General features: G+C 35.6%; 1 protein-coding gene across 1 annotated transcript in view; it reads left to right on the top strand.

Moving 5' to 3' along the window:
• The first annotated feature begins 14897 nt into the window (after positions 1–14897).
• The window catches only part of LOC131068065 (pentatricopeptide repeat-containing protein At4g13650-like), a 36580-nt gene continuing 23574 nt past the window's right edge, over positions 14898–27903 (top strand). The window contains exons 1-2 of the mRNA XM_059212284.1: positions 14898–17740; positions 18185–18253. Coding sequence (XP_059068267.1) covers positions 15159–17740; positions 18185–18253 — 2651 coding nt within the window. The 5' untranslated portion in view covers positions 14898–15158. The remainder of the gene's footprint in view (positions 17741–18184; positions 18254–27903) is intronic.

Genomic DNA, 27903 nt, shown 5'->3' with positions numbered 1-27903 from the left:
AACTTACAATTAGATGGTAATGAACTTGCAATTGGGTTCTTTAAGCCCTACTACAAGTGTACATAATGATAACACAACTAGTCTATTTCCTCACAATAATTAAACTATTTCCTTCTCTCAATGAAGAACATAGAAAACAAGAACAATAAGAAAATGACAAGCGATTATGTCGAGACGAAAATATGAGATGTGACGAAATGAGATGGAAATAAAAAAGACTCAAATCAATATAGGAAGAAGTTTGGATGAAGGGAATTGAAATAGGGTGAATGGCTCAATCCGATGACTATAGCTCACTGTTCCTATGTTCTTACCTTCATTTCCAACACTTTACCCTAGTTTCAACAATTAAACTTACAAAATAGGTTAAACAAATTCACACCTTGAATCCAATCAGAGTTCTCAGTCCTAATCCTTGTGGGTTTGTGACTAGACCTATTGGGCTTCAACCCTCTTTTGAATATAATTGGTCTCTAAGTAAAAATTAGATGTTTTAATCCTTTTTGTGGTGGAAACTCTAATTTTTTACCATTACACATATACATTGTAACCAGATTGTAATAAACTTGTGTTATACATACCAATTTTTGACTACATATATGTATTTTACATAGGTATATATTATAAAATGTAATGAGTACACTAACCTAGATGTCACCCTGATGTAAGTTTGTATACAACTACATCTTAAATATCCATATGATTATCTTTTTATCATTTTATGTATTTTGTAAATGTATAAGTTTTTATTGTATTTAGTTTTCATAACCTATGTACACCCTTGCATTGTTTCATTATGATCTCATTATTCAACTTTCTTGCCAACCTATGGGGTGTATAGGACCACCATGAATCATATCATCATACCCTCTCCTACCTAACATTTATATTTTTTAATTCGAGGAGCATGAAGACACATATTATTTGTTGGAATTATTGGCATTTAGTTGTCATTAATGTCAACTGGTTTGGCAAGGTCACCGGTAAGGAAGAAGTGGCGACCAGTATAAGAAGAGAAAGACATATGATGGCAATCCACATGTGAGTGAGTGGACAGAAGGAAGGCTACCGGTACACATGAATTGTGTCATCTATCAATAAAGCAGGCTTATCGGTAAGGTACAAATCGGGTGTTGGAAATATGGATGGAGTAACTGAGAGGGGAGGGGTGAATCAGTTACCACAAAAATAAATCCACAAGTCCCTTAGATGTCTTAAATATAAACTGTTGAAACTCGGTAAATTAACTTATCATTGTTCATTAAACATTAACATGCATAAAACAAATAACATGAACACAAGTAACACCAGATATAACGTGGAAACCCAATTTTGGGAAAACCACCAATGTAACTAGTTACTGATTTTCACTCTTCTGAAGTGAGCCCTGTTAGGAGCCAACCCTGTTAAAGGTTACAAAACACACTGTTAGGTGTGACCCTGTTAGAGGATTTAATCACCCTGCTAGGAGTGGCCTTGTGAAAGGTCTTAAGAACAATTCAACCAAATTGTCACCTTGTCAGAGGATTTACAAAAATGGTTGTTAGACCAACTCTGTTAAGAGATTTCGGTATCACTGCTACAATGGTTAGAAAGCAACAATGAAGTGATCTGAATTAAATACAACTTATCTTGCTGATACAGATCTCTGTTCTGCGCCAATAGATCCTTACTGATCACATATATCTTTTCTGCACCTCAAGGATATCACTGATCCTTCATCAGAATTCGCACATTTCTGCTCCTTCACATTTCCATACTTCTCACACTTCACCACACTTCGAAATCGCAACTTGATCTCTCATATATACCATTCAGGTGACCAAGTCGGCCCAATTACAAGTTACAATAAATATTACATAGGTCGGCTACATATACAAGTTTCAATAAATATTGCTTCGGTCGGCTGCATAAACATTTCACTGATGCTCGGTGAACACTGTTGATTCTTCGGTAACTGACTGAACTCGGTAAGTACTGCGAAGTCGGTAAAGACTGACTTTCCTTCACATATTCTTCGAAGACCGACTGAACTCGGTAAAGACTGCGAACTCGGTAAAGACTGACTTTCCTTCACATATTCTTCGAAGACCGACTGAACTCGGTAAAGACTGAGAACTCGGTAAAGACTGACTTTCCTTCACATATTCTTCGAAGACCGACTGAACTCGGTAAAGACTGCGAACTCGATATAGCATTCCGGAGTGCCTGGTAGACTCTGTAACTTGCTTCTCTTACCGTCTGAACTTGGTAGACTCTGTCTAACTGCCTTGCCGAACATTCTGAGCTCGGTAGACTGATATGACATTTGTGTAACATCAAAGACAATACACAATTAAATAATTGTATCCAACAATCTCCCTCTTTGGCATTGATGGCAACACAACATGTCATAGCAGAATGAAATTTGAAAACAGGTCTTTTCTTTTATGACAGCAACATGCCAACATATCTTTCCCTTTGGATAGAGAACACTCCTTCTTTCAATAATCTCCCTCTGTGAAGTAACTTCATCTTTGGACGGTAAAACTCTCCCTCTTTATCAAACAACTCTCCCTCTTTATCTTAATGAACTTTCTTTCAAATTTTAGTAGGATATGACAGTAAAACTCTCCCTCTTTGACAACACATGCCATAGACAATAAGACTTCATCTGAGTTATAATGTACCTTTTGTACTGATTCATATGCAATATTTTCCTGATTATACTGCATCAACTAGTAGATTTTTCACTTAGGATGAGTTGATGCATCACTAAAACTTTTCTTTAGTGAATTTCAGATAGGAGAGTGACCCCTAACTTACCTCTTAGATACAAGAATGCATCCTTAGCCAATGGTTTTGTGAATATGTCAGCAATTTGTTCCTTTGTGTGAATATATTCCAATCTGATCTCCTTGTCCTGCACCAATTCTCAGACAAAATGATATTTTATTGCAATGTGCTTGGTTTTGGGATGCATCACTGGATTCTTGGACATGTCAATTGCACTTGTATTATCATAGAACATAACAATTGGTTCTTTGATTTCCATTTTCATGCCTGCCAATAGCTGTTTAAACCAAACAACATTTGAACAATTTACTGCTGCAGCAACATATTCTGCCTCTGCTGTAGATTGGGATATACAGTTCTGCTTTTTGCTTGTCCAGGAAACCAATCTCTTTCCTAGAAAAAATGCTCCTCCGCTTGTACTTTTTCTGTCATCAATGTTTCCTGCCCAATCAGCATCAGTAAATACTTTCAAATCAAAATTTCCTCCAAATTTGTACCATAATCCATACTCTTCAGTTCCTTTCAAATATCTCATTAATCTTTTGATTGCCGTCATGTGACTTTCTCTTGATTTTGCTGAGAATCTTGCAACAATACCAACTGCAAGAGCAATATCTGGCCTAGTATGAACAACACACTGCAGCTTTCCAATCATAGATCTATACAGTGTTTGATCTACTTCTTGTGATTCATCTTCCTTGGTAAGCTTCAATCCAGTACACATAGGAGTTCCAACTGGTTTACAATCTTCCATACCGAACTTTTTCAGTATCTCTTTGATGTATTTTGATTGTGTAATGTAGATACCATTTTTGTTCTGTTGAATTTGAAGACCAACAAAGAATTTGATCTCACCAAACATAGACATTTCAAATTCTTTATTCATTTGTACTGAAAATTCTTTGCAAAGATCATCATTTCCTGTGAAAATAGTATCATCTACAAATATTTCTGCTAAGACAATTTTGTTATCTGATCCTTCCTTGATATACAAGCTACTGTTATCATTAGTTCTTTGAAATCCAATCTGAATAAGATAGTTATGCAATCTTTCATACCATGCTCTAGGGGCTTGTTTCAGACCATACAATGCTTTATGTAATTTGCAGACCATGTCCTTCTTTTGTGGATCAACAAAACCTTCAGGTTGTTCAATATAAACCTCTTCATCCAATATACCATTAAGAAATGCAGATTTAACATCCATCTGATAAACTTTGAATCCTTTGTAGGCGGCATAAGCAAGTAAGGTTCTGACTCCTTCCAATCTTGCAACAGGAGTAAAAGTTTCTCCATAGTCTATTCCTTCTTGTTGAGCATATCCTTTGCATACTAGTCTTGCTTTGTTTCTTGAAACTTTGCCATCTTCATTCAGTTTATTTCTGAATACCCACTTAGTTCCAATCACATTTTTATCCTTAGGTCTGGGTACAAGAGTCCATGTCTTGTTTTTCTCTATCTGTTCTATCTCTTCTTTCATAGCCTCTATCCAACTATCATTTCTCAATGCATCTTTGACATTTCTAGGTTCAAAATCAGCAAGTAAACAAGTTCTTTTCAACTTACCTCTTGTCATGGTTCCTTCAGATTTGTCTGCAATGATCTGATCTGCTGAATGATGTCGTCTGACATACTCGGCTAATACAGGTTTCTTGCCTTTAGAATGAATTTCATCATTGTCCTCTTGTTCTTCAACTGGCTGGTCCGGCTCGGTAAATATTGGCTCGGTTTCTTCAGACTCGGTAGACACTGGTTCTGGTTCATCAGACTCGGTAGATACTGGCTCGGTTTTCTCTTTCTGTAACTCGGTTACTAATGACTCGGGAGTAGAAGATTCCTGATTGGCAGATGTATCTGGTATTGTATCAGGTTCAATAGACACAAATCTTCTATAATCTTCTGGTTCTCTTTTGCTTTCTTCTTCAGATCTTTCTGCAAACTCATCAACTTTCACATGTGCACTTTCTATAACTTTATGAGTAGACAAGTTCAAACATCTATATGCTTTACTCTTGCAAGAATATCCAAAGAATATACCTTCATCACCTTTCACATCAAATTTTCCTTTTCTAGATTCTTTCAAAATGTAACATTTACTTCCAAATACTTTTAGGTAACTTACATTAGGTTTGTAGCCATACCATAATTCATAGGGGGTTTTGAATGAGTCCTTCTTCAGTTGTACTCGGTTCAAGGTATGAACAGCAGTGCTGATAGCTTCCTTCCAGTATTTGATAGCAATATTCTTTTCAATCATTAAGGTTCTTGCACAATCCATGATAGATATGTTCCTTCTTTCAGCTATTCCATTTTGCTCAGGAGTTCTAGGGGCGGATACTTGTCTTTTGATTCCTCTTTCAATGCAAAAGTTATTGAATTCATGAGAGATGAATTCACCACCTCTGTCTGACCTTAGACATTTAAGTCTTTTACTTGTTTCTTTTTCTACTCTGGCCAAATACCATTTGAACTTTTCAAATGCTTCTGATTTGTTCTTTAAATACATGACAGTCATCATTCTTGAGTAATCATCAACAAAAAGAATGAAGAACTTTTCTCCAGTATAACTTTCAGTTCCTATGGGTCCACATAAATCAGTATGCACAATTTCTAATATATCTTCAGATTGATAGTTTTTGCTTTTGAAACTAGTCTTTCCCATCTTTCCAATTTGACAATTCTTACATAGACCGACCTCAGGTTTCTTTATATCTGGAATACCTCTTACTTTTCTGAATTTACTTATTTTCACTAGGTTATCAAAATTTACATGACATAACCTTTTGTGCCATAACCAACTTTCTTCAACTTGAGCAATAAAACATGAATTTTCACTTGTTTCAAGTCGGAACAAATTACCTTTTGTTTGAGTGCCTGATCCAATCAGCTTTCCTTGATTATTTAGCAGTTTGGCCTTTCCATGCATGAATTCCACCTTGAGTCCACTATTAAGTAGCTGTGCCACACTCATCAAGTTGTGATTGAGACCTTCAACCCAGTAGGCATCATCAAATACAAGTTTTTTGGTTATAGGGATTCTACCTCTTCCTTTTATGTAGCGAGGTTCATTATTACCAAACCTTACACTACCTCCATCATAGTCTATAAAATGTTCAAACTTGGTTTTATCACCCGTCATATGATGAGAGCAACCACTGTCTATGATCCAAATATCATTTTTGCTTATATGAGAAATAAGTGCCATCTTATCTTCCTCATCATTATCAGAATCATCTCTTATAGCAATATAAACAATTTCATCTTCACTATTATCAGAATCCTTAGCCATAAAGCATGTTTTCTTACCTTTGAATGATTTGTAGTCCTTTTTGCCATTCCATTTGTGATCTTTCTTCTCATCTTTGCTCTACTTGTTTGGGCATCTAGCAGCAATATGACCGACTTCATCACATGAAAAACAGATTAGAGGAACTTTGCCTCTGTATTTTCCTCTGCCTTTGGAATATTTCCTTGCTAGAAGAGCTTCAATTATTTCAAGATCACTGTCTGAACTTGGTTCTGATTCATCTTCACTTTCTGACCGAGATTCCTTTTTCTTTTTGCCTTTCTCCTTGAGTGAAACCTTAGCTTCAAATGCTGATTCCATGTTTTTGGAAGCTGGAACATAGTTGTCATAGTTGTCTAACTCAAATGCAGTTAATCTTCCAACTATGGCCTCTAAATTTATCTTATGATTTGCTTCACATCTTCTTTCCTGAATTGCAGAAACTCTGATTGCATAAATGGGTAGTAATGTTCTGAGAACTTTGCTTATGACTGTTTCCTCTGAGATATCACCTCCAGAAGCTTTGATTGCACTGACACTGGCTTTGACTCTTTCAACATATTTTGCAATATTTTCATCCTCACTCATTTTTAATTGATCAAACTGTCCTCTCAAGCTTTCTGCTTTGGCTCTTCTCACATTGTCATCACCACCATAGATATCTTTCAGCTTGTTCCACATTTCAAATGCACTTTTGCAATCTTTGACATCATCAAACTCTTCATAGCTTAGGGCAGATGCAATGTCTATCATCATGGTGTTATGAGTCTTCTTTGCAGCAATATCAGCAACAGTTAGTGTACCAGTGGGTGTCACATATTCTGTGTCAAGATGTGTCAATCCTGTATCTCCAATGGAAGCCAAATGGAGTCTCATGAGACCTTGTCATGCTAAAAAGTTATTTCTGTTTAGCCTTGGAATTTCCCTCTTGTAAGACATCTTGATCTTTAGCTTAGATCCTTGAAATCCTTCTTACAAGCACCGAAAGCTCTGATACCAATTGTTAGAAATATGGATGGAGTAACTGAGAGGGGAGGGGTGAATCAGTTACCACAAAAATAAATCCACAAGTCCCTTAGATGTCTTAAATATAAACTGCTGAAACTCGGTAAATTAACTTATCATTGTTCATTAAACATTAACATGCATAAAACAAATAAGATGAACACAAGTAACACCAGATATAACGTGGAAACCCAATTTTGGGAAAACCACCAATGTAACTAGTTACTGATTTTCACTCTTCTGAAGTGAGCCCTGTTAGGAGCCAACCCTGTTAAAGGTTACAAAACACACTGTTAGGTGTGACCCTGTTAGAGGATTTAATCACCCTGCTAGGAGTGGCCTTGTGAAAGGTCTTAAGAACAATTCAACCGAATTGTCACCTTGTCAGAGGATTTACAAAAATGGTTGTTAGACCAACTCTGTTAAGAGATTTCGGTATCACTGCTACAATGGTTAGAAAGCAACAATGAAGTGATCTGAATTAAATACAACTTATCTTGCTGATACAGATCTCTGTTCTGCGCCAATAGATCCTTACTGATCACATATATCTTTTCTGCACCTCAAGGATATCACTGATCCTTCATCAGAATTCGCACATTTCTACTCCTTCACATTTCCATACTTCTCACACTTCACCACACTTCGAAATCGCAACTTGATCTCTCATATATACCATTCAGGTTACCAAGTCGGCCCAATTACAAGTTACAATAAATATTACATAGGTCGGCTACATATACAAGTTTCAATAAATATTGCTTCGGTCGGCTGCATAAACATTTCACTGATGCTCGGTGAACACTGCTGATTCTTCGATAACCGACTGAACTCGGTAAGTACTGCGAAGTCGGTAAAGACTGACTTTCCTTCACATATTCTTCGAAGACCGACTGAACTCGGTAAAGACTGCGAACTCGGTAAAGACTGACTTTCCTTCACATATTCTTCGAAGACCGACTGAACTCGGTAAAGACTGAGAACTCGGTAAAGACTGACTTTCCTTCACATATTCTTCGAAGACCGACTGAACTCGGTAAAGACTGCGAACTTGGTATAGCATTCTGGAGTGCCTGATAGACTCTGTAACTTGCTTCTCTTACCGTCTGAACTCGGTAGACTCTGTCTAACTGCCTTGCCGAACATTCTGAGCTCGGTAGACTGATATGACATTTGTGTAACATCAAAGACAATACACAATTAAACAATTGTATCCAACAATCGGGATGAAGGTTGGTTGTTTGTTTATGATGAAGAGGCGTAATGTTGAAAGAATCACAACAACACCCAGTGAGTAGAACAAAGAGGATGGCATGAAGAAATACCGAAAGGCAAGATGAATTATCAAGAGGATGTGTTGCAGGTAAAAATGATGTTTGTTGGTCATACCGGTAAGGTGAACTAAGTTGGTAGTCAACCTTGGTCAACAAAGAAGGTCAAACCGACATAGATATCCAAGTAGAGGTGGATGTCGACAAACATGACAGCTGGATGCTAGGTGGTGATATTGCACAAGTCAATGAAGTGTGCATCGATGTAATAAGTCAACAAGAAGGTCGAATTTTATGAAGAAACCACAAGTCATGAAGGATGTCAGAGAATAGCGGCTCTAGGAAGGCAAGTTGACAAGCGACTGAATTGATCTTGCAAGAAGATTTGATCTTCGTACCTATTTGCTAAAGGAAACAACAAAGCCATTAATGGTGTATGATAGAGAAAAGCATAAAAGTGTGGTGTAGACCTCCAGATTTAGAAAACGCACATTGGAATGTGAAGATTTGTTGGTGTTGTTCGATGTCATGAAGATAATATCCCTAGAAAAGCAAATCGAATCGAATCAGATTTGGATCGAGTTGGAGAAGGCAAAACCTAACACGACATTGTTTGAATACAATTTTTGGCAGGAATCCAAGATTATAAATATGTGATCTTGAGATAGAAATATTTGATGCTTGATGTGAAGAAGGAGAATGAAGAGAGCTTGAGCATAGAGAAGGATCATCTTCCTTAGAATTTATTCTAAGAAAGTTGCAGAGTGAGTTAACAGGCAAAACCGGTGAGAGGGTATAACCGACAATGACAGAGTATCGGTAAATTATTGCAGGTCTAGCAGTTGAGCTAACAAGTAAGGTGTGATTGGTCAAGAAGGAATCCAAGTGTGACTAGTGTGTTGTGAGGCTAAGATAGAAGAAGAGAAGGTTGTTAACCGACATAAATCTATTTGATCAAGTGTTGTAGAACTCATTTGCAACCGGAAGCTATAACTGTATCAGAATTGTATTTCAATATACATCACCAAGTTGGAGCTTTGTGCATGGGTTTGCACTCCTTGGATTGGTGCCCTGAAATCAACAGGGGTTGGTGCTCCTTGGGTTGGTGCCCTAAATCTTTGTAATCCATTGTTTCACTTGTGAGGTTGGATTGGAGAAGTAGTCTCCAACAACATTTCTCACTGAGGTTTTTCCCATATTGGGTTTTCCTCGTACATCTGGTGTTGTGGGTTGCATTTGTGTGCTTGTCTCTTTTGGCATCCTCATTTGTCTTACCAATTTGAATATTTAGTGCTTAGGATAATAAACATTATTCTAAGATTGTTTTAAAAAGGAAAAGAATTTAGGAACCACTGATTCACCCCCTATCAATGGTACATTGTGTTCAACAATTGGTATCAGAGCCTAGGTTCTCGGTTGATTAAATCTTGGGTAGATTCTGGACTTAGAACACAATGGCAAGAAATGAGTCTACCTCCTCAAAATCCCCCATGTTTGATGGATCCAACTATGCCTCTTGGAGTAGAATAATGGAGACCTATATTTCCTCCCTTGGTTTTGATGTGTGGATGTCTGTCAAGAATGGGTATATTATCCCTAGTGTTCCTCCCACTGATCCGGATGCCAAGAAGGAGTATGAGAACAATGCAAAGGCTAAACATGCCATCTTGAGTGGGTTGTTTGATAATGAGTTTGTCAAGGTCATGCACTATGCATCCACCAAGGAGACTTGGGATAAAATGCAAAGGTTATTTAAAGGAGATGCAAAAGTCAAAGAGGCCAAGTTGCAAACACTAAGGGGCCAACTTGAAGGCATCAGGATGAAGGATGAAGAAAAGATTGCAAACTGTCTTCATAGATTTGATGAAACTGTGAGCACCATTAGAGGATTTGGAGAATAAATTGCATATGAGATTCTTGTCAAAAAGGTACTTAGATCTCTCACACCTAAGTATGATGCTAAGGTGTCTTCCATAGAAGAATCCAAGGATCTGAAGATCTTCACAATGGATGAGCTATTTGGCTCACTGACAGCCTATGAAATGAGAACAACCAGTGATACATCCTCAAGGAAAGAGGCAGCATTCAATTCCACCAATAAGGGCAAAGAAGTGGTTGCTCATAAAGAATCCAGCGAAGACTTTGATGCAGAGGTAGCAAAATTTGTCAGAAAGCTCAAAAGAGGATCTGACAAGTATAACGGAAAGCTACCACTCAAATATTTCAATTGTGGTAAAGTTGGACACTTTGCTGCAAAATGTCCTTATAATAATACTGATGGAGATGAGTCAAGAGGCTTTAGCAGAGCTTCTAGTAAATACAAAGAAAGAAATATCTACCGGCAAGGAAGAAGAAGCCACCAGAAGCAGAACAACCTATATACTATTGAGGATGATGCCACGGATGAAGTGAATCAGAAGATGACTACCATGAGAATGAAAGAGAAGTTAATCTCTTTATGGAACTTGATGAACCAGTTGGTGAAGATGAGGAAGATGAAGACATTGAGGCTGAAGTAGATCTAGAAGGTGAGCTTGTAAGTGCTCTTGAGGAGCTGAGTAAAACAAGAAGAGAACTCAAGAATTTCAAGCTTGTTGTAGTAGATGAACAAGGTCTCTTGAAGAAATCAATGGATGAGTCCAATCAAGTTATATCTGACTTGAAACTTCAGCTGGAAGAAGCCAAGAGGATATGTGAAGTTACATCCTCTGATCTGATGAAGAAGGAAAAGGAGCATTAAGATCTGAAAGCAAAAATAGTGAAGCTCAGAAAGGAGCTTGAAGAAAGCAAGGAAGAATTAAAAGTAAGAATCAAATATGAAGGCATCACTAAAGCCTTAGACAAGATGTTGAGCGAACAGAAGCAATCCAAAGATATCGGTGGCTTGGGATTTGAAGAAGGTCAAAGTTCAAATAGTAAAGACACATCCGGTAAGGAGATACAGTTCACCTCTTCAAATAAAGGTGAAGGCAAGTAGACATTCATGGTAAGAAAAGATTCCTATAAGAAGACATATTCAGATGCTATTAGAAATCACCACACAAACTGATATACACAATCAATGAACCGGAGGCCACACTCAATATACCGACATGCAGATCCAAGGAGAAATGGAAGAGTTGACCATGGAGGATTCACCAGAGTTAGCAGCATGAAGGGAAGACCCCCGATGAGGCAGTCGTTTACAGGACCAAGGCAACATAACCGGTATGTTTCAAACTTTCATGGTTATTGTTACCGGTATAACAAATTTGGGCATAGAATAGCTGACTGTAGATTAACCAATAAGCCCTCTATGATTTATGAAAGTAGAAATCTTTTTAATGCACTCTGGGATATGAATGTTGTTTGTTATCAGTGCAATGGATATGGTCATAGGAATTTTTAATGTAGGAAGAATAAACAGGTGCCCTACAATAATTTCAAAGATTCATCTTTAAATGAAAATGTGAAATGCTATAACTGTCAAGAGTTTGGACATATAGAAAAGTTTTTTAAAAACAAGAAGATCAAGCAGAAGAAGACAGATCCTAATCAAGAACCGATAGTTGAATCGGAGCACAAAATAGAAATTGACAAGAAGATGACAAGGCAAAATCAAGTGACTGAACTGATCCTGTAAGAAGATTTGATCTTCATACCTATTTGTTGAAGGAAACAACAAATCCATTAATGGCGTATGACAAAGAAAAACAAAAAAGCATGGTGCAGACCTCCAGATTTAGAAAATGCACATTGGAATGTGAATCTTTGCTGGTGCTATTCAATGTCATGAAGATCATATCCCTGGAAAAGAAGATTGAATCAAATCAAATTTGGATCAAGTTGGAGAAGGCAAAACCTAACACGACATTGTTTGAATATAGTTTTTGGCAGGAATAAAAAATTATAAATATGTGAGCTTGAGACAGAAATATTTGATGCTTGATGTGAAGAAGGAGAGTGAAGAGAGCTTGAGCACAGAGAAGGATCATCTTCCTTATAATTTATTCTAAGAAAGTTGCAGAGTGAGTTAGCAAGCAAAACTGGTGAGAGGGTATAACCGATAGTGACATAGTACCGGTAAATTGTTGCAGGTCTAGTAGTTAAGCTAACAAGTAAGGTGTGATTGGTCAAGAAGGCATCCAAGTGTGACTAAGTGTGTTGTGAGGCTGAGAGAGAAGAAGAGAAGGTTGTTAACCGACAGAATTCTATTTGATCAAGTGTTGCAGAACTCATTTGCAAACCAAAATCTATAACTATATCAAAATTGTATTTCAATATACATCACCAAGTTGGACCTTGGTGCTGGGGTTGGTGCTCATTGGGTTGGTGCCCTAAATATTTGTAATCCATTGTTTCACTCGTGAGGTTGGATTGGACAAGTAGTCTCTAGCAGCATTTCTCACTGAGGTTTTTCTCATATTGGGTTTTCCTCGTACATCTGGTGTTGTGGGTTGCATTTGTGTGTTTGTCTCTTTTGGCATCCTCATTTGTCTTACCAATTTGACTGTTTAGTGCTTCGGATAATAACTGTTATTCTAAGGTTGTTTTAAAAAAGGAAAAGAATTTAGGAACCACTTATTCACCCCCCCTCTCAGTGGTACATTGTGTTCAACATTATTATAATTTACAAGTGGAGATCTTGTGTCATGTACTCCTTTTTATACATGTTTAATATTATACAAATTATGGTGTTGGATAAGAATATGAGTTATGAATTATACATGAAAATACTATTTTACGTTTACTTTAAAAGATAAGTCTACAAATAATATCTATATTTCTAATTATATCTAAAATACTAAATTATATTATAGAAACATAAAGTTTGCAACAATAATTTTAGGCATTAGGTATTAGTAGGTTAAATTTTAAGGATAAAAATAATTAGATTTATGTGACAAAAATTACTATAGCGCACTTCAAAATATCATACTCCTTATGAGCTAGTTCATAACATAATTTGCATTAATGATAAAAAGGAGAGAATGATGCATGTAAATTAGCTATTCAAATTTTGCTCTAACATTAAAATTAGACACATTGAGGACATCAACAAATTGCCAAATTAATACTTAGAATAGTTACGGAATAACATTCACACTAAATAACTTAAGGGTCAGTAAAAAGATTGAAAGAATAAATAAAAAATAGTGCCAATCTAATGAGGAAAATTTGAAACTAAATTTTGATGGAGCAATTCAAAGAATCAGAGGTTGATAGGTATGGATGCACACTATTGATAAACATTAGAACGAGAAGTTTGTTTCAAGGGAAACTCCTCCTTATGGAATAAGATAAATAATGAAGCATGGGTTTTAGCTTTATTAGAAGGTATGTAGATGACCAAAGGTTTGGGTTGTAAGAACTTGGAAGTAGAAGAACATACACAGGTGGTTATTAATGACTACATTAAAGGAAACATTGATGATTAGAAGTTAAATTACATTCTAGAAGAAATATAGATGTTAAAGAATGAGTTTTAGTTCTTAATGACTATATTAAAGGATAAGTTGATCGTTAGAAGTTAAATTGCAATCTAGAAGAAGTGTTGATAATAAATAGTGAGTTTTCATTCTTAACTTTTATCCATTGCTTAAGGAAAAGTGATAAATTTGTAAATAAATTAGCAAATGAAGGGATAGAGTAGGTCCAATTCACAACCAAAGCTACTGTACATCTCATAGAATGAAAATTGATGCGTAATTGCTATATAAATTTATCCAATCCCATTTAACTTATTTGTCAAAGGTTTACTACTTGCAAGTTTCACAAATTGATGTTATGATATATTATTTAAAGATATTTATTACATCCATTCTAGTACAATTGGATGTCAAAGCACTTATTGGCTTATTAGTTAGATGCTCATACTTCAATTAGAGGTCTAAAAGGATGTGTGCACAAGCATGTGCCTATCTAAAAAATGTTGTATTCTATTTTATTTTTATTAAGGGGTTGATTAAGGCACAACTCCTTTGTAGATCTAGTTTTACACCAACCTAGCAAAGACATTTGTCATTATTGCCAACCCACAAGTCCCCAAAGAAGGAAAAACAATTAGTTCCAAAATTTGATAAAAAGGTGGAACCTAAAAGACATATAAAGGTCATGTTTACAAGTATAGATCCAACTAATAATCATGAACTTGAACATGACCTTGACCCTAATCAACAAAGTTGATCTAAAGTAGAGAAATGAAGAATATCCAAATTTTTATCTATCCATACTATTGTCGCAACCATTTTTTGATTGAGAGACATATCAATTTTGATGTCATATCCATTTGATATTCGTTTCCAACCATAAAAAAACACCATATCTTTTTTATTTTCTTTCTAAAAGTAGTAAATGTAAATGTTAATCAACTCCATTAAATAAATACTTTAAATTAATATGTGTTTATATGTTTTATATGTATACATTCAATAAGTCTAATATACACATGGGAATGGTTCCTTTCCCTCCATATATGTAACAGATTTATAATCAAATGTTATCACTTTCATAAAATGGTGTTTTAGAAATAAAATAAAAAAAAATTTAAAAATAAAAAGAATCTGTTTTTAACAAATTTGTCTCATAGATCCGTTTTACAGTTCGAGCAAGTATGGCTCTCTGCATTGCCAATAAAACTCACTCACTGGTTTCAAATCCTATGACTTCAGTTTATTTTACACACTCCAATTACAGTCATAAAATGCCATAGTCATCCGCTACTCATTTCAAACTACCACATCATGAAGGAGGCGCTGCACATTCTGCTGATTGCACAAAACCCGCCCTGAAGACTATTCTATTTTATCCAAGACTTGTATTCTCAAGAACGCGCTTTCATAATGCAAAAATGTCCACCTTTACATCGCTCACAGGCGATTCGTCTTGCTACACGCGTAACATTCCATAATAAGCTTATTTACATGTATGTCAAGTGCGGAAGTTTGGTTGATGCCCGTAAAGTGTTTAACCATATGAAAGAACGAGACAGCGTCTCATGGAATACGATTATTGCAGCGTACAAAAGACATGGGTTTCCTCAAGAGGCAGTCACACTGTTTTACCATATGCAACAAACAGGTCTTCAACCGGATAAGTTCACATTTGCCAGCGTACTTCCAGCCTGTGCCAAAATGGGAGCTTTGGAACAAGGTATGGACATCCATCAAAGTATAATGGAAGGGGGTTTTTTGTCAGATACTATAGTTGGAAATGCTTTGGTAGACGTGTATGCGAAATGTGGAAGCATAGACAAGGCATGTGAACTGTTTGAGAGAATGCCTCAAAGAGATGTCATCTCATGGAATGCAATGATTGCCGGATATGCACACAATGGATTTGTTGAGAAGGCTTTAGAAACATTCAAGCAAATGCAATCGGCAGGTGTAAAGCCAAGTTCCACAACCTTTGTCAGCATCCTCCCGGCCTGTGCCAAAATGGGAGCTTTGGATCAGGGTATGGATATCCACCATAGCATCAAGGATAGAGGAATTTTGTCAGATGTTGGAGTTGCAACTGCCTTGGTAGACATGTATGCAAAATGTAGAAGCATAGACAAAGCACGCGAAATATTTGACAAAATGCCTCGAAGAGATGTAGTCTCATGGACTGCAATGATTGCAGGATATGCACAAAATGGATTTGTTGAAAATGCTTTAGAAACTTTAAAGGAAATGCAGTCGGCAGGTGTAAAGCCAGACTCCGCAACCTTTGCCAGTATCCTCTCTTCTTGTGCTAAAATGGGGTTTTTGGAACAGGGTATGGACATCCACAAAAGCATGAAGGATAGAGAATTTTTGTCAGATGTTATAGTTGCGACTACCCTGGTAGACATGTACGCAAAATGTGGAATGATAGACAAGGCACATGAATTGTTTTGCATGATGCCTCAAAAAAATGTGTATTCATGGACTGCAATGATTGCAGGATATGTACAGAATGGATTGACTGAAAGAGCCTTAGAAGCGTTCAAGCAAATGCAATTGACAGGAGTAAAACCGAATTCCACAACCTTTGCCAGCATCCTCCCTGCCTGTGCCAAAATGGGAGCTTTGGAACACGGTATTAATATTCATCAAAACATAAAGGATGAAGGAATTTTGTCAGATGTTGTAGTTGCAACTGCCCTGATAGACATGTATGCAAAATGTGGAAGTTTAGACAAGGCACGTGAGTTGTTTGACAGAATGCCTCAAAAAAATGTGTTCTCATGGACTGCAATGATTGCAGGATATGCGCAAAATGGATTTGTTGAAAAGGCTTTAGAAACTTTCAAGCAAATGCAATCGGCAGGTATAAAGCCAGACTCCACAACCTTTGCTAGCGTCCTCCCTGCCTGTGCCAAAATGGGAGCTTTAGAACAGGGTATGGACATCCATAAAAGCATAAAGGATAGAGGAATTTTATCAGATGTTGTAGTTGCAACTGCCCTGGTAGACATGTATTCAAAATGTGGAAGTATAGGCAAGGCGCGTGAACTGTTTGACAGTATGCCTCAAAGAGATGTCATTTCATGGAATGCAATGATTGCAGGATATGCACAAAATGGATTTTCTGAGGATGCTCTCAAAATTTTTGAATTAATGGAGCACTCTGGAACATATCCTGACATTGTAAGCTTTGCTTGTGTACTGTGTGCATGCAGTTATGCAGGTTTAGTGCATAATGGTTGCACATACTTCACTCACATGAGTAGCCTTTACTGCATTACACCTACAGTTGACCATTATGTGTGCATGGTTGACCTTCTTGGCCGTGCTGGCTATCTTGAGGACAGCCTCAACTTTATCATTAAGATGCCAGTTAAACCTGTGGTGGTTGTGTGGATGTGTTTTCTTGGTGCCTGTAAATCACATATGAATATTGGCTTAGGAGTATTTACAGCGACTCTGCTTTTTGATTTGGATCCGAAAAATGTTGCGACTTATGTTCTTCTCTCAAACATATATGCAGAAGTGGGCAGGTGGGATGAAGTTCAAATGGTAAGGAGATTGATGAAAGATGAGGGGATTAAAAAGATCCCTGGATGTAGTTGGATTGAAGACCACGGAATGGTACATGCTTTTTGTGTCGGAGACAGATCACATCCACAGTCAAAGGAGATCTATGCAATGCTGGAGAAATTGGCTTGGGAGATGAAGGCAGCAGGGTATTTTCCTAATTCAAGACATTTACTTAATGCTGTGGAAGAGGAGGAAAAGGAATTATTTCTCTGTCACCATAGTGAAAAGTTGGCAATTGCATTTGGTTTGTTAAGCACAGCCTCGGGAACAACTATTAGAGTTGTTAAGAACCTTCGAGTATGTGCTGATTGTCACACTGCAACGAAATTTATCTCTAAGATTGTTGCAAGAGAAATTGTTGTGAGAGATGCAAACCGTTTCCATCATTTTAAACAGGGACAATGTTCTTGTGGAGATTATTGGTGATGCTAAATGAAGCAGTCTGAAAAATAGCCTCGCAAATGTCAGGTATGCAGTAATAGGGTTTAACTATTGGGCAATATAGACCATGTTGTTGGCTTCATAAAATCGATGGCATTGAGTGCAATGCAGATCACTAGTTATGTATACTGTTGGGGGTATCTGTCAAAAACTTGCTTTATGATAACATGGCCATTTCTTTGAATTGTTTTCATGAAACCTGCATATATGATAAAAGACAAGCTAAAGGATGAGGTGGAGAACAGAGAAAAAGTACGAGGTGAGGAATATTTAAGTAAATGGAAAGATGCCTGATAAGCAGGAAATGGAGGATGAGGGCTCACAATTGCTCTTGTCATTTTGAAGAATTCTTTGGTTTGGATTAATTTTATTATCTTTTCAGTAGTTGGATTGAAGACCACAAAACAATACATGCTTTTGTGTAGGAGACAGATTGCATCCACAGACACACCATGCAATGTTGGAGAAATTGGCTTGGAGATGAAGGCAAAAGGGTATTTTGCTGATTCAAGACATTAACATAATGCTGTGGAAGAGAACAAAAAGGAATTATTTCTCTGCCACCATACTGAAAAGTTGGCAATTGCATTCGGTTTGTTAGTCACGGCCCTTGGAACAAGTATTAGAGTTGTTAAGAACCTTCGAGTATGTGCTGACTCCCACACTGCAACGAAATTTATCTCCAAGATTGTTGGAAGAGAAATTGTTGTGAGAGATGCAGAGATTATTGATAATGCTAAATGAAGCAATCTGAAAAATGAGAAGCTAGAGGAGATGGAGATTAGCGAAAAATTTCAAGGTGAGGAATTTTTCATGTAAATGGAAAGATGCTTGATCAACAGGGAATGAAGATGAGAGTTCACAATTATTCTAGTCATTTTGCATTAATCTGTTTGTTTAGATTAATTTCATTATATTTTGTCTATGTGATGTTGACTATTTGATATTAACTTACACATTCAAGATTTGGGATGTAATTTTAAATCAGTATATGTAGATTTTGTCTCATTTAGCATTGGATACTTTTAATGTTTTTCACATCCTATTGCTTGGTGAGATAGCTAATAGATTTGTCAATTTTCAACATTTTTTAAAATTTAATTTGTTTCCAATCTAATTGTGTTTTAATTAGAAATATACCATTATAATTTTTATATGAAAAACTTAAAAATTACAATTTTTCCTATATTGCAATTAGTAAATATGCAAAACAATTGAAATACTTGCATAGTAAGGTTTATAGATTGGTATTAGAGAGAAGATAAGAACATTTTTATATTTAAAATAAAATCACAATTCAAAATGCATTGTACTCAAACATAAATGGTAGTATTGATTGTACATGATGACATTTCTAAATTGATACCAATGAGAGTAAGAATTTGAGGTGATTGATAGAGCTAAATAGAGCATTCCTTCTTGTGTTTGGAGTGACAATAGCTTTAAAACAAGAACTCAAAAAATATTAATGATTAAAAAAAGTATTATAATCATATTCATAATGAGTGCATTGAAATGTGAGTTCAAAGGAATGCTAAAAACATGTTAAAACATTCAAACACACAAAATCACAATAACATCATGATTGGACAAAAATAAGACAAACATAAAAGATGCAAACCAAACCAGCAAGTGTAATAGGCTAATGGCCCTCTTTGATGTAAGGATGTGTCATTTGGTGGAAGATTGGATGTGTGTTCACGAATTTGGCAACATAATAGTAAGAGTGCTCCAAGATTGCTCAAGCTATGAGGATTGGAAGTATGGTGATGATGGCATGAACAAGGTGTTGATAGTAATTGTTCTCCAAAAGGGCATGAGTTCTCCAATTCTCTCCTTGCTTGCTTGAATGTTGCATCATCTAATTTGCATGAATGAGAGAATGAATTGGAAGTTTTAGTTAAGTGTGTGAGAGATGGAATGGAGGACCAAGATTCAGAGATGGAGATCTAGGGTGGAGGATGACTAGGGTTCTCACCTCTCATGAGAAGTTGACAAATTTCAATTTAGGAGAGCTTGAGAGGACATAGGAGGATGTGAGAAGTGATGGATAGTGTAAGGAAGATTTTCCATAAAGACATTTCTTGTTTCCACTCTCCAAGGTACTTGGGGAGAATGAAATAAAGGAATTTTTAATTCCTTGGAGAGGCCAAAGGAGAAAGAGACCCATGTGGGTCCTTTCCAAAAGTGGGTGGAATTTAAGGTTGAGTGGACATGGGGTTGACTTTGGAGGCTAATCTTTGGGATTAAGAATGTGCACATGTTTAGAGGGAATGATTACAGGAATAATCATGGATTAAGGGCAAGTGGGAAATGTAGGAGGATTTGACCACCAGAAAGAGAATGAGAGGGGGAATTAAAAATTAGATTTTAATTTGAAGTGGGAGGAAAGGGATTAAATTAAATAAATAAGGATCCTTGTTTATTTAATTAAATAGGTTGATTAAGACCGAGTTTAGGATGCAAGTGGAAGATACAGAAAAATACAGGTGGATGAGGAAATGGGGATTTTTGGATTAAATTTAATTCAAAATTGGAAGGAGTGGGTATATTTAATTAAATAAATATGAGAGTTTATCTAATTAAATGTGACTAAGAACCTTAGGTAAATTAATTTATCTATGACTATACAAAAATAGACTTAATCAAATAATTTAATTATTTAATTAATAGGTGGACTATAGAAGAAAAAAGATTAAGATGATTAATTTAATCAAATGTTAGTGATCAAATTCATGTGTCTACACATAATATTGTCAAATTTACTATTTTATTTACATGGGACAAACCTAACAAATGTCACTAGCATTAAATTCCATTTAATAAGATAGGGATTGAATAATTTCACATTAGTTGAAAACCTAATAAGCACTAGTAAAGACTAAATGTCATATGCCACATCTAATATTTGTTTGCAATCCTTAGTCACAACTACATTAAGAATCTTGCATTTTATACTTATAGCATATCAATATTTTATTATACAGGACTCAATTCATATTTTTCAAATATTTATAGTCATGTAGCTGAAAAATTTTGTGCAATCAATTTAACAATGTTGGAATGTTATAATAAGCATACATATGTATCTACAATAAAATAAGAAAATTTGATTTTGGAAAGTCTCTAGAATGATGAGCATTAATTCATCATCTCATGCAAATGCATTTGACTACTTTAAAGTTATATGGAAACATGTATTTCTAAGTCATTGGTAGTGTTTGTCATGAGTGCATTCAATGTTTAAAATAGAAGATAATTTATCATGAAGTGCTTTATATTCTTGTATAAACTAAATCAATGTGACTATCATTAATAGTATCACAACTAAAGCTCCAAGGTGCATCTAAAATAGTAAATAAATTATTTATATATACATTATAATAGCATGGAGCATTTGAATGGAAGCAACTTCATTGTCGGTCTTAATAAAAAAATTTAGTAACTAAGGCCTAGAGAAGCTAGGTAAAGAAGGAAAACTAATAAGTGGAAAGATGTGGAAGAGGAAGAATTTATCCCTTGTTCTTTATTCCAAATTCAAGAGTGTAAGATGTCTCCTCCTCTCTTAAATAAGAAACTAATTTGAGGTCAAGTAGAAAATCCAAGAATTTATTCAATATAGGGGTCAAAGTTAAAAGAGAGAATTAATAGGAAGGAGATCTATCTTAGGGAGATAGTGAATGTTGTCATTGATGGAAGTTTGTGTTCTCTAGATCTTTTTTGGCTTCAAACAACTTGTACAATACCATGATTGAAGGTTTCTTGTGGAATTATATGTGGGTAGTATGTTTTATTATACAAAAAGTAGTCTTAGCATTGTGCTTTATTATTATCCTCTTGATGTTGTTTTGATGTTAGTTTAGGGTCTATTGTTTGTTTTTATAGTGTTGGTGTTGGTAGACTCTTTTGTTAGCACATGTTTGAAGTTTCATTCTTGATTGATGAACTGCATTAAGTCTATGTTAGTCTTTGTCCAAGGGTTTGAGCCCTTTCAAAAACCCTCCTTTACTAACTATTCTAAAAAAGTATAATTACAAAATAATCTCATATATTACATGACAAAAGTAGGGAATATGGTGGTGGTTCTTTAAATCATATGATATATGTGTCAACACAAGAAAAAATTCTTATTAAAAAAATCAACAAAATCTAGGCTACAAGATAGGTTAATGTTTGAGTAATAAAAATGTTAACATCACAAATATGTGGAAATGGCAATCAAGCACTCAAATTGTAAATCACTAAATATATTAGTCAAATAAACACGAAAAAAATTAATTAGAGTTATCTTAGGAGTTCAAAATGGGAGATTTTGGTTTGCATATTTTTCTTGACAAATAATAAGATGATAATTTAGGGACCAGTCCTATCGAAAGTCATGAGTTCCTAGTGCCTATATGTTAATCTTCCCATGCTTAGGTCGATTGCCCTAGTATGAAGCTTTACCAATGAATTTGGAAATCTAGTTTTGATGATTGTCATTGGGTACCATGCCACATTGCTTATTGGATTAAGGTAGGTTATTTTTGGGGAAACCATCCTACATGATGATGGAGGCTTTTAGAATTGTTGTGTTTTCTTTTATTACCACATCTTTTGCATGAAGAAGGCCATAATTAGGTACCTTGCACATATTTCATGTGTGTGGCCCTAGCATTGAAGCAATTCTAGAGATCTTGAATGTGTTAAGACTCTAAGGCTACCTTGGATCTTTGATGTTGAATTTATGAATAGGCATATGAAATCATATAATAGTTTTTCAAGCTAAAACAAGAACATATCAATGAAAAAAATTAAAGAAATGATAAACATACTTTCCCTTAGTTAATATAATATTTTTTATGTCAAAGCATGCATGTACAGTAATACATTGTCTACAAAACATGGACAGGTCAAACTTATAGGTTGAAAATGAAATCAAGATAGATTAAAGAATGTTCGACCATCTTTTATATATTTTGTGATACTTTATATTCTAACCTATAGTTTATGGAACAAACCAAATCTCAACATCACTTCCTCAGAGTAATTTGATGGGAACAATTGAGAATTCCCTAAGTTATTAACTTCAAAATTGACTATGCTTAATACATTTTTCAAACTAAAATTAGTTGACAATTCATAAAATCTATGTAAATAATTTAGTTTAATCCAATTTAAAGGCTTCTAGATTTAAGATTAAAGAGACAAAATGTAGGTTTTTAGACATACAAGTGAACAACAATCTCTTCAAAACTTCTCCAAATAACTCATAACAAGAATGAAGAACTTGCTTCTATGTCAACCTTCTCAAGAGATTTACCACTGAAACTTGGGTTGATGCAAAGATTTCTAACTCATCCAAAGGCTAAAATAATTCTTATAAAGAGTTCTTAGAAGTTTGTTACAAAAATTTGGAATCCAAGCATTGCAGGGGCAATTCCTGCAAGTAAATTCTATACACAAACAAGGTTCAAATATTTCCTCATGCATTCAAATTGAACCCTTGGTCAGGAAATAGGCCAACGATAAATACAAGTTTAACTTCTAAAAATTCTCATGTGCCAAGAGAAAATGGGCACTCTTCCCTAGAAGGACAATTTCTCTAGTAAATTCAATCCTCCACCAAAGTTGACATATGACACATGGAAAAAGGGCACCCGACTAAAAATCTTTTAAAATAATGACTGACACACTACAAAAGCATTAAAACTCTACCACACCCATACATCACTCTAAAAAAGGACCCAACACACCAAAGCAAGAGAACACACATCAAAATACCTTGAAAACCTTCATTATCATCAAATCAAATTCACCAATGGGATCTAAAATCATTGGAATCTTGAATTGTAAAACACAACTAGCTAGGGTAGATCTTTCACCACCAAAACCAGGTTAACTGATGAGGGATTTCATCCTAAAAAATCTTCAAAAGAACTATAAGTTCATTCTAGCAACATTTGAGTATCTTCACAATATTTCACATAATTAGAATGAAAGCCAAAGCTCTCTTTTGTAGAGTCTCAATAAGAAATTAGGGCAACTTAGAAATAATAAAATAATGTTTGACCTTTTTAATATTTCATATTTTTTTCCTCAAGTTGATGTCCCACTTTGGCAAATAAAATAACACTTTTCAATCTTTTATTTTCTTCACTAAATGCCATGTCCACTTTTGAGGGCCACACAAATAATATTAAAATATTATTTTCTCCTAGATAGTCTTGGTGTCCACCTCTAGAGCCATCTCATAATTTCAAAATTAACTTAAAGTTGTTCACTTACCTAGGCATGGCCCAAGGGGTCATTTTTAACACTTTATTTCACTTAAGTTATAAACTCACTATATTAAAGCATTTAAGTGAAATAATAGAATATTATTTCTCAACCTTAGGAAATTCACCAAGTTGTCTAAAGACAATGCACTCTATAGTTGAGGAGAATTAAGATTAAGACTAGCTACCAAAAATAACACTTACCATAATTAATAATATACTAAAAATTGAAATTCAAAGACCAAATACCAAAAATAGCACTCATTATAAATAGTAATATGATTAAAAATAGAAAGTCAACCCAAACTCATTAAATTCATAGGCTCAAATTCTCCACCAAAAATTGAGTCCCCTATCCAACTCTGCTTAGCTTAGAGGAACCCAAGAAACAGTTTAACAATAAATCAAATTGGCTAGATGCGAAAAGGGGACACTATGGTCCTTCCTCCCCAACATTGCTTGTCCTCAAGCAAATTTTGCTCATATACTTAGTGATATTGAGCCAAACTCAATGAGATTCAAAATACCAAAAAAATCTAAGAGATCTATAGCTCTCATTGCTTAGAACACTGTACTATTGAACTTTTGTACAAAAACTCTTGGGACATTCTCTTGCAAGAAGAGAACCCAAACATTGTAAAATTTTAGCCCACTCCTTAGCAAACTACTCTCCATAATAGAAAATCTGAGGCACCATAAGAACCAACTTAACAAAGTAAATGTTAACTATCTCATTCTCAAAACATTGCACTCTAACATAATGGTTTTCTATGTAAAGTAAATTATTATCTACTCCATAAGTGCAAGCTAAAAAAAAGAAGTAACGACCAATGGGTGCCTAGATATTGATCCAACATAGAACTTGGTTAATTGCAACACTCATTCCCTTCATGTGAAACCCCAAACTAACCATGTCAAGAGACTGAATAGTTTGAAAAATATCAAGGTTGCAGCTATTCAAGTAGGTATTTCCAAAATTTAATAGTATCCATGAAGAAAAATCATTGCAATTCTGAAACTAGTTGGCCAAGATAAGGTTATTGTTCATTCCCTTGGCTACAAACTCACTTCCATGAGTTACCAACATGTAAGTGATCCAAACTTTATTCAAAAACTCTCTCTAATTCACTTATATGAATACAAATGGACTAATAAAATGACTAAAAAAAAGAGATAATAACAACATCTCTTTCACCATTGGTATGTCTCTCCTATCACCTTTGATTTCAAATAGCCCATGCAGGCAATCCTAGGCATAAGTACTCACCCAAAACATAGCTCCACCACACCAAGGTCTATCAATCTCTAAGACAACATAGTGTTCATCTAGTTGTGGTGAAGTCATAAAGTCATTTATCATGCCATAATGATCACATTCATATTGGTCCATCATAGGAAACAAACTTTGATTAAGAATTTGTTCTTCCTCTAAAGTATCGTCATACAACTCAAAAAGAGGATTATGAATGCAAACTCAACATCCATGTCAAAAAAAGGGTTATCCAAAATCTGAACTTCATTAGTACCTCCTTGTTGTGACTTGGTGATTGGCACATAATAGGACACTCCCTACATAATTTGGCATGTAGCATTATGGGTACCTTCCCATATCATTCCTCTCAACACCACCTTTTTATGACAATTCTAACATTTGAGCTCCATATCATTGAGGTTCAAGGTGACCTCACCAAGAGATCAAAGCTAATGCATACCAAGAACAACCTCAATATTTCCAGGGTTCACCATGTAAAAGTTACCATTGACTTCATAGTGATTCTGTAGCATCCTAAAATTGCGACACTTGCAATTTCGACTGCATTTCGGTCTTCACGATGGCGACGCAACACGCAACCTGAATGGAGACCCCGAAACTTGTCCACGACACCAAAAACTGCATTTTCTTGCACCCTGGCCTGAACCTCCTTTGCACCCTGCTGTCCCGAGAGGTGGGACCAGAGCGCCCAGCGCCCTGGTCCCTGGCCCTATTTTGGGCCCGGTCTCCTATGGGACTTCGGGTCTTTTTGTTTGCAAATTGGAAAATTAACATTTCCTGGTCAGCCTAAGGTCGGGAAAATCAGTCTATCAACCCTAATTGACAAGTATATAAACGACATTTTCTCTCTCATTTTGATATGACGGGAAAAAAGGCGTGGAAACGATACTCAAATATTCAAGCATTCAAACATTCAAGCATTCAAGCAATTGATCATTCCAAGTCTCCATTCAAGGCTAAGTGTTGCATTCAAGACAAGGATTCAACCATTGAAGAAGAGATCACTTACTACATACTACTACAACATACAACATACAACAACATCTATACCTTCGCACATAAGGATACAAACATCCTTACAACAAGGTATTAGTACTTGTTTTACATTACAATCATTTACATTTACAACATTTCTCATTTCTTGGTTAATTCCAAAACCGGGGTTTGACCTAAAGGCAAACCCCTAATCCCTAACCCCCCAATCGTCTTCGCTTTTCTGTGTGTAGGTTGCAGGTACGCGGCTGAAATTGAAGATCTGGATTCCTTGTGCAGAGACGAACAGATCCCCCTTCGTTTCGCAGATTTTTCGGAGGACCGTGTGCACGTCGGGCGCCATCGTCCCGTCAACTTTCACTCAAATTTGCAGGACAACGCCGTATCGACATTTTACTGCTAATTCCAGGTCTGCAGCTTCATCCTATATCCCTATCTCAGTTTATAAGCAAATCTTTCTCACTTTCTATGCATTCCTAGCTTAATCCTTCTATGCACATTCTTTACAAAAGAGGGTAGCCTTGCTGTCTTAACCCTTGAAACACATTTAGAATCCAATCTTGCATTGTGTGGGATTGGATCTTGTGGGTTTCAACCCCTCTTTTGAATGTAAAGTCTTCCCTAAGTGAAAACCATCAACCCTAGCGACCTCCCTTCTCTCTCCTTGGAGTTAGAAGAGGGGAGAGCAACTAGGGTTCGATCGATTTTCCGCTTTACATTTTGGTGAACCCGACGTGAACATCCTTTCTGATTTTTCATGCTTAGATTTGAAAATTGGTTTCCTTGATTGCATTTCCATGTTTGATCTTTTGCAAATTTTAGAAGTTAATTACATAAAAAACCCTAAATTTTCTTTTTAGTAATTGAACTTGTGAAATGTTTAATTATTAATGCTTGTTTTAGATCTGCCCTTCTATTGCAAATTATCAGTTCATATTTGTGCTTTAATTTTTAAAATTAAGTGGTTAAGTGTCAAAACCCTAATTTTTGAAACCCTCTTGATTCAACCTTTGTCCGACAATTTCACTGATCAAAACATCTCCAAATCAGCTGTAACTTTGGATTCCGCAATAAAATCACAATATCTTTCATCTCTGAAAATTTGGAAAAAAGTTGTGAGGACCGTGTGCACTCCGAGCGCCATCGTCCCCGACATTTTTTCCGAAATTTTGGGAGCAAGATCTTACTATATTTTCCTGCTAAAATCCAGAATTTTGGCTGATTTTATCAAATCTAACACTTTCAAAATTACAGTCAAAGTTGGTCTTGTGATTGCTTGGTTTAGGGTTTCTAATCATTCAAAAATTGGTGAAATCGAAATTTTGTGTCAAAATTGTGTTCTTACTGTCCTAAATCTGAAAAGTGTGTTTGCATTCATTCGAAATTTCAGTGCTTTATTCAAAATTCTTGCAATTTGTGACTTTTGAAATTAAGTGCCTAATTACAACAACTTTGATTTCCGCTTTCAAAATTGAATTTCGCGTGAAATTGAGTCAACTTTTAAATTTCAAAACTTGCATTGCTTTTGGTATTCCCTCTAAAATCATAAAATTCAAAATTTCAATTTCCCTCTCTTTTTCAAAATTCAAATTTTGCATTTTTCGACAACCTGGGTAGGGTT

This window comes from Cryptomeria japonica, chromosome 10, assembly GCF_030272615.1.
Source record: "Cryptomeria japonica chromosome 10, Sugi_1.0, whole genome shotgun sequence".
NCBI classification, from domain to species: Eukaryota; Viridiplantae; Streptophyta; class Pinopsida; order Cupressales; family Cupressaceae; genus Cryptomeria; species Cryptomeria japonica.
This window is presented reverse-complemented; position numbering and strand designations above follow the sequence as displayed.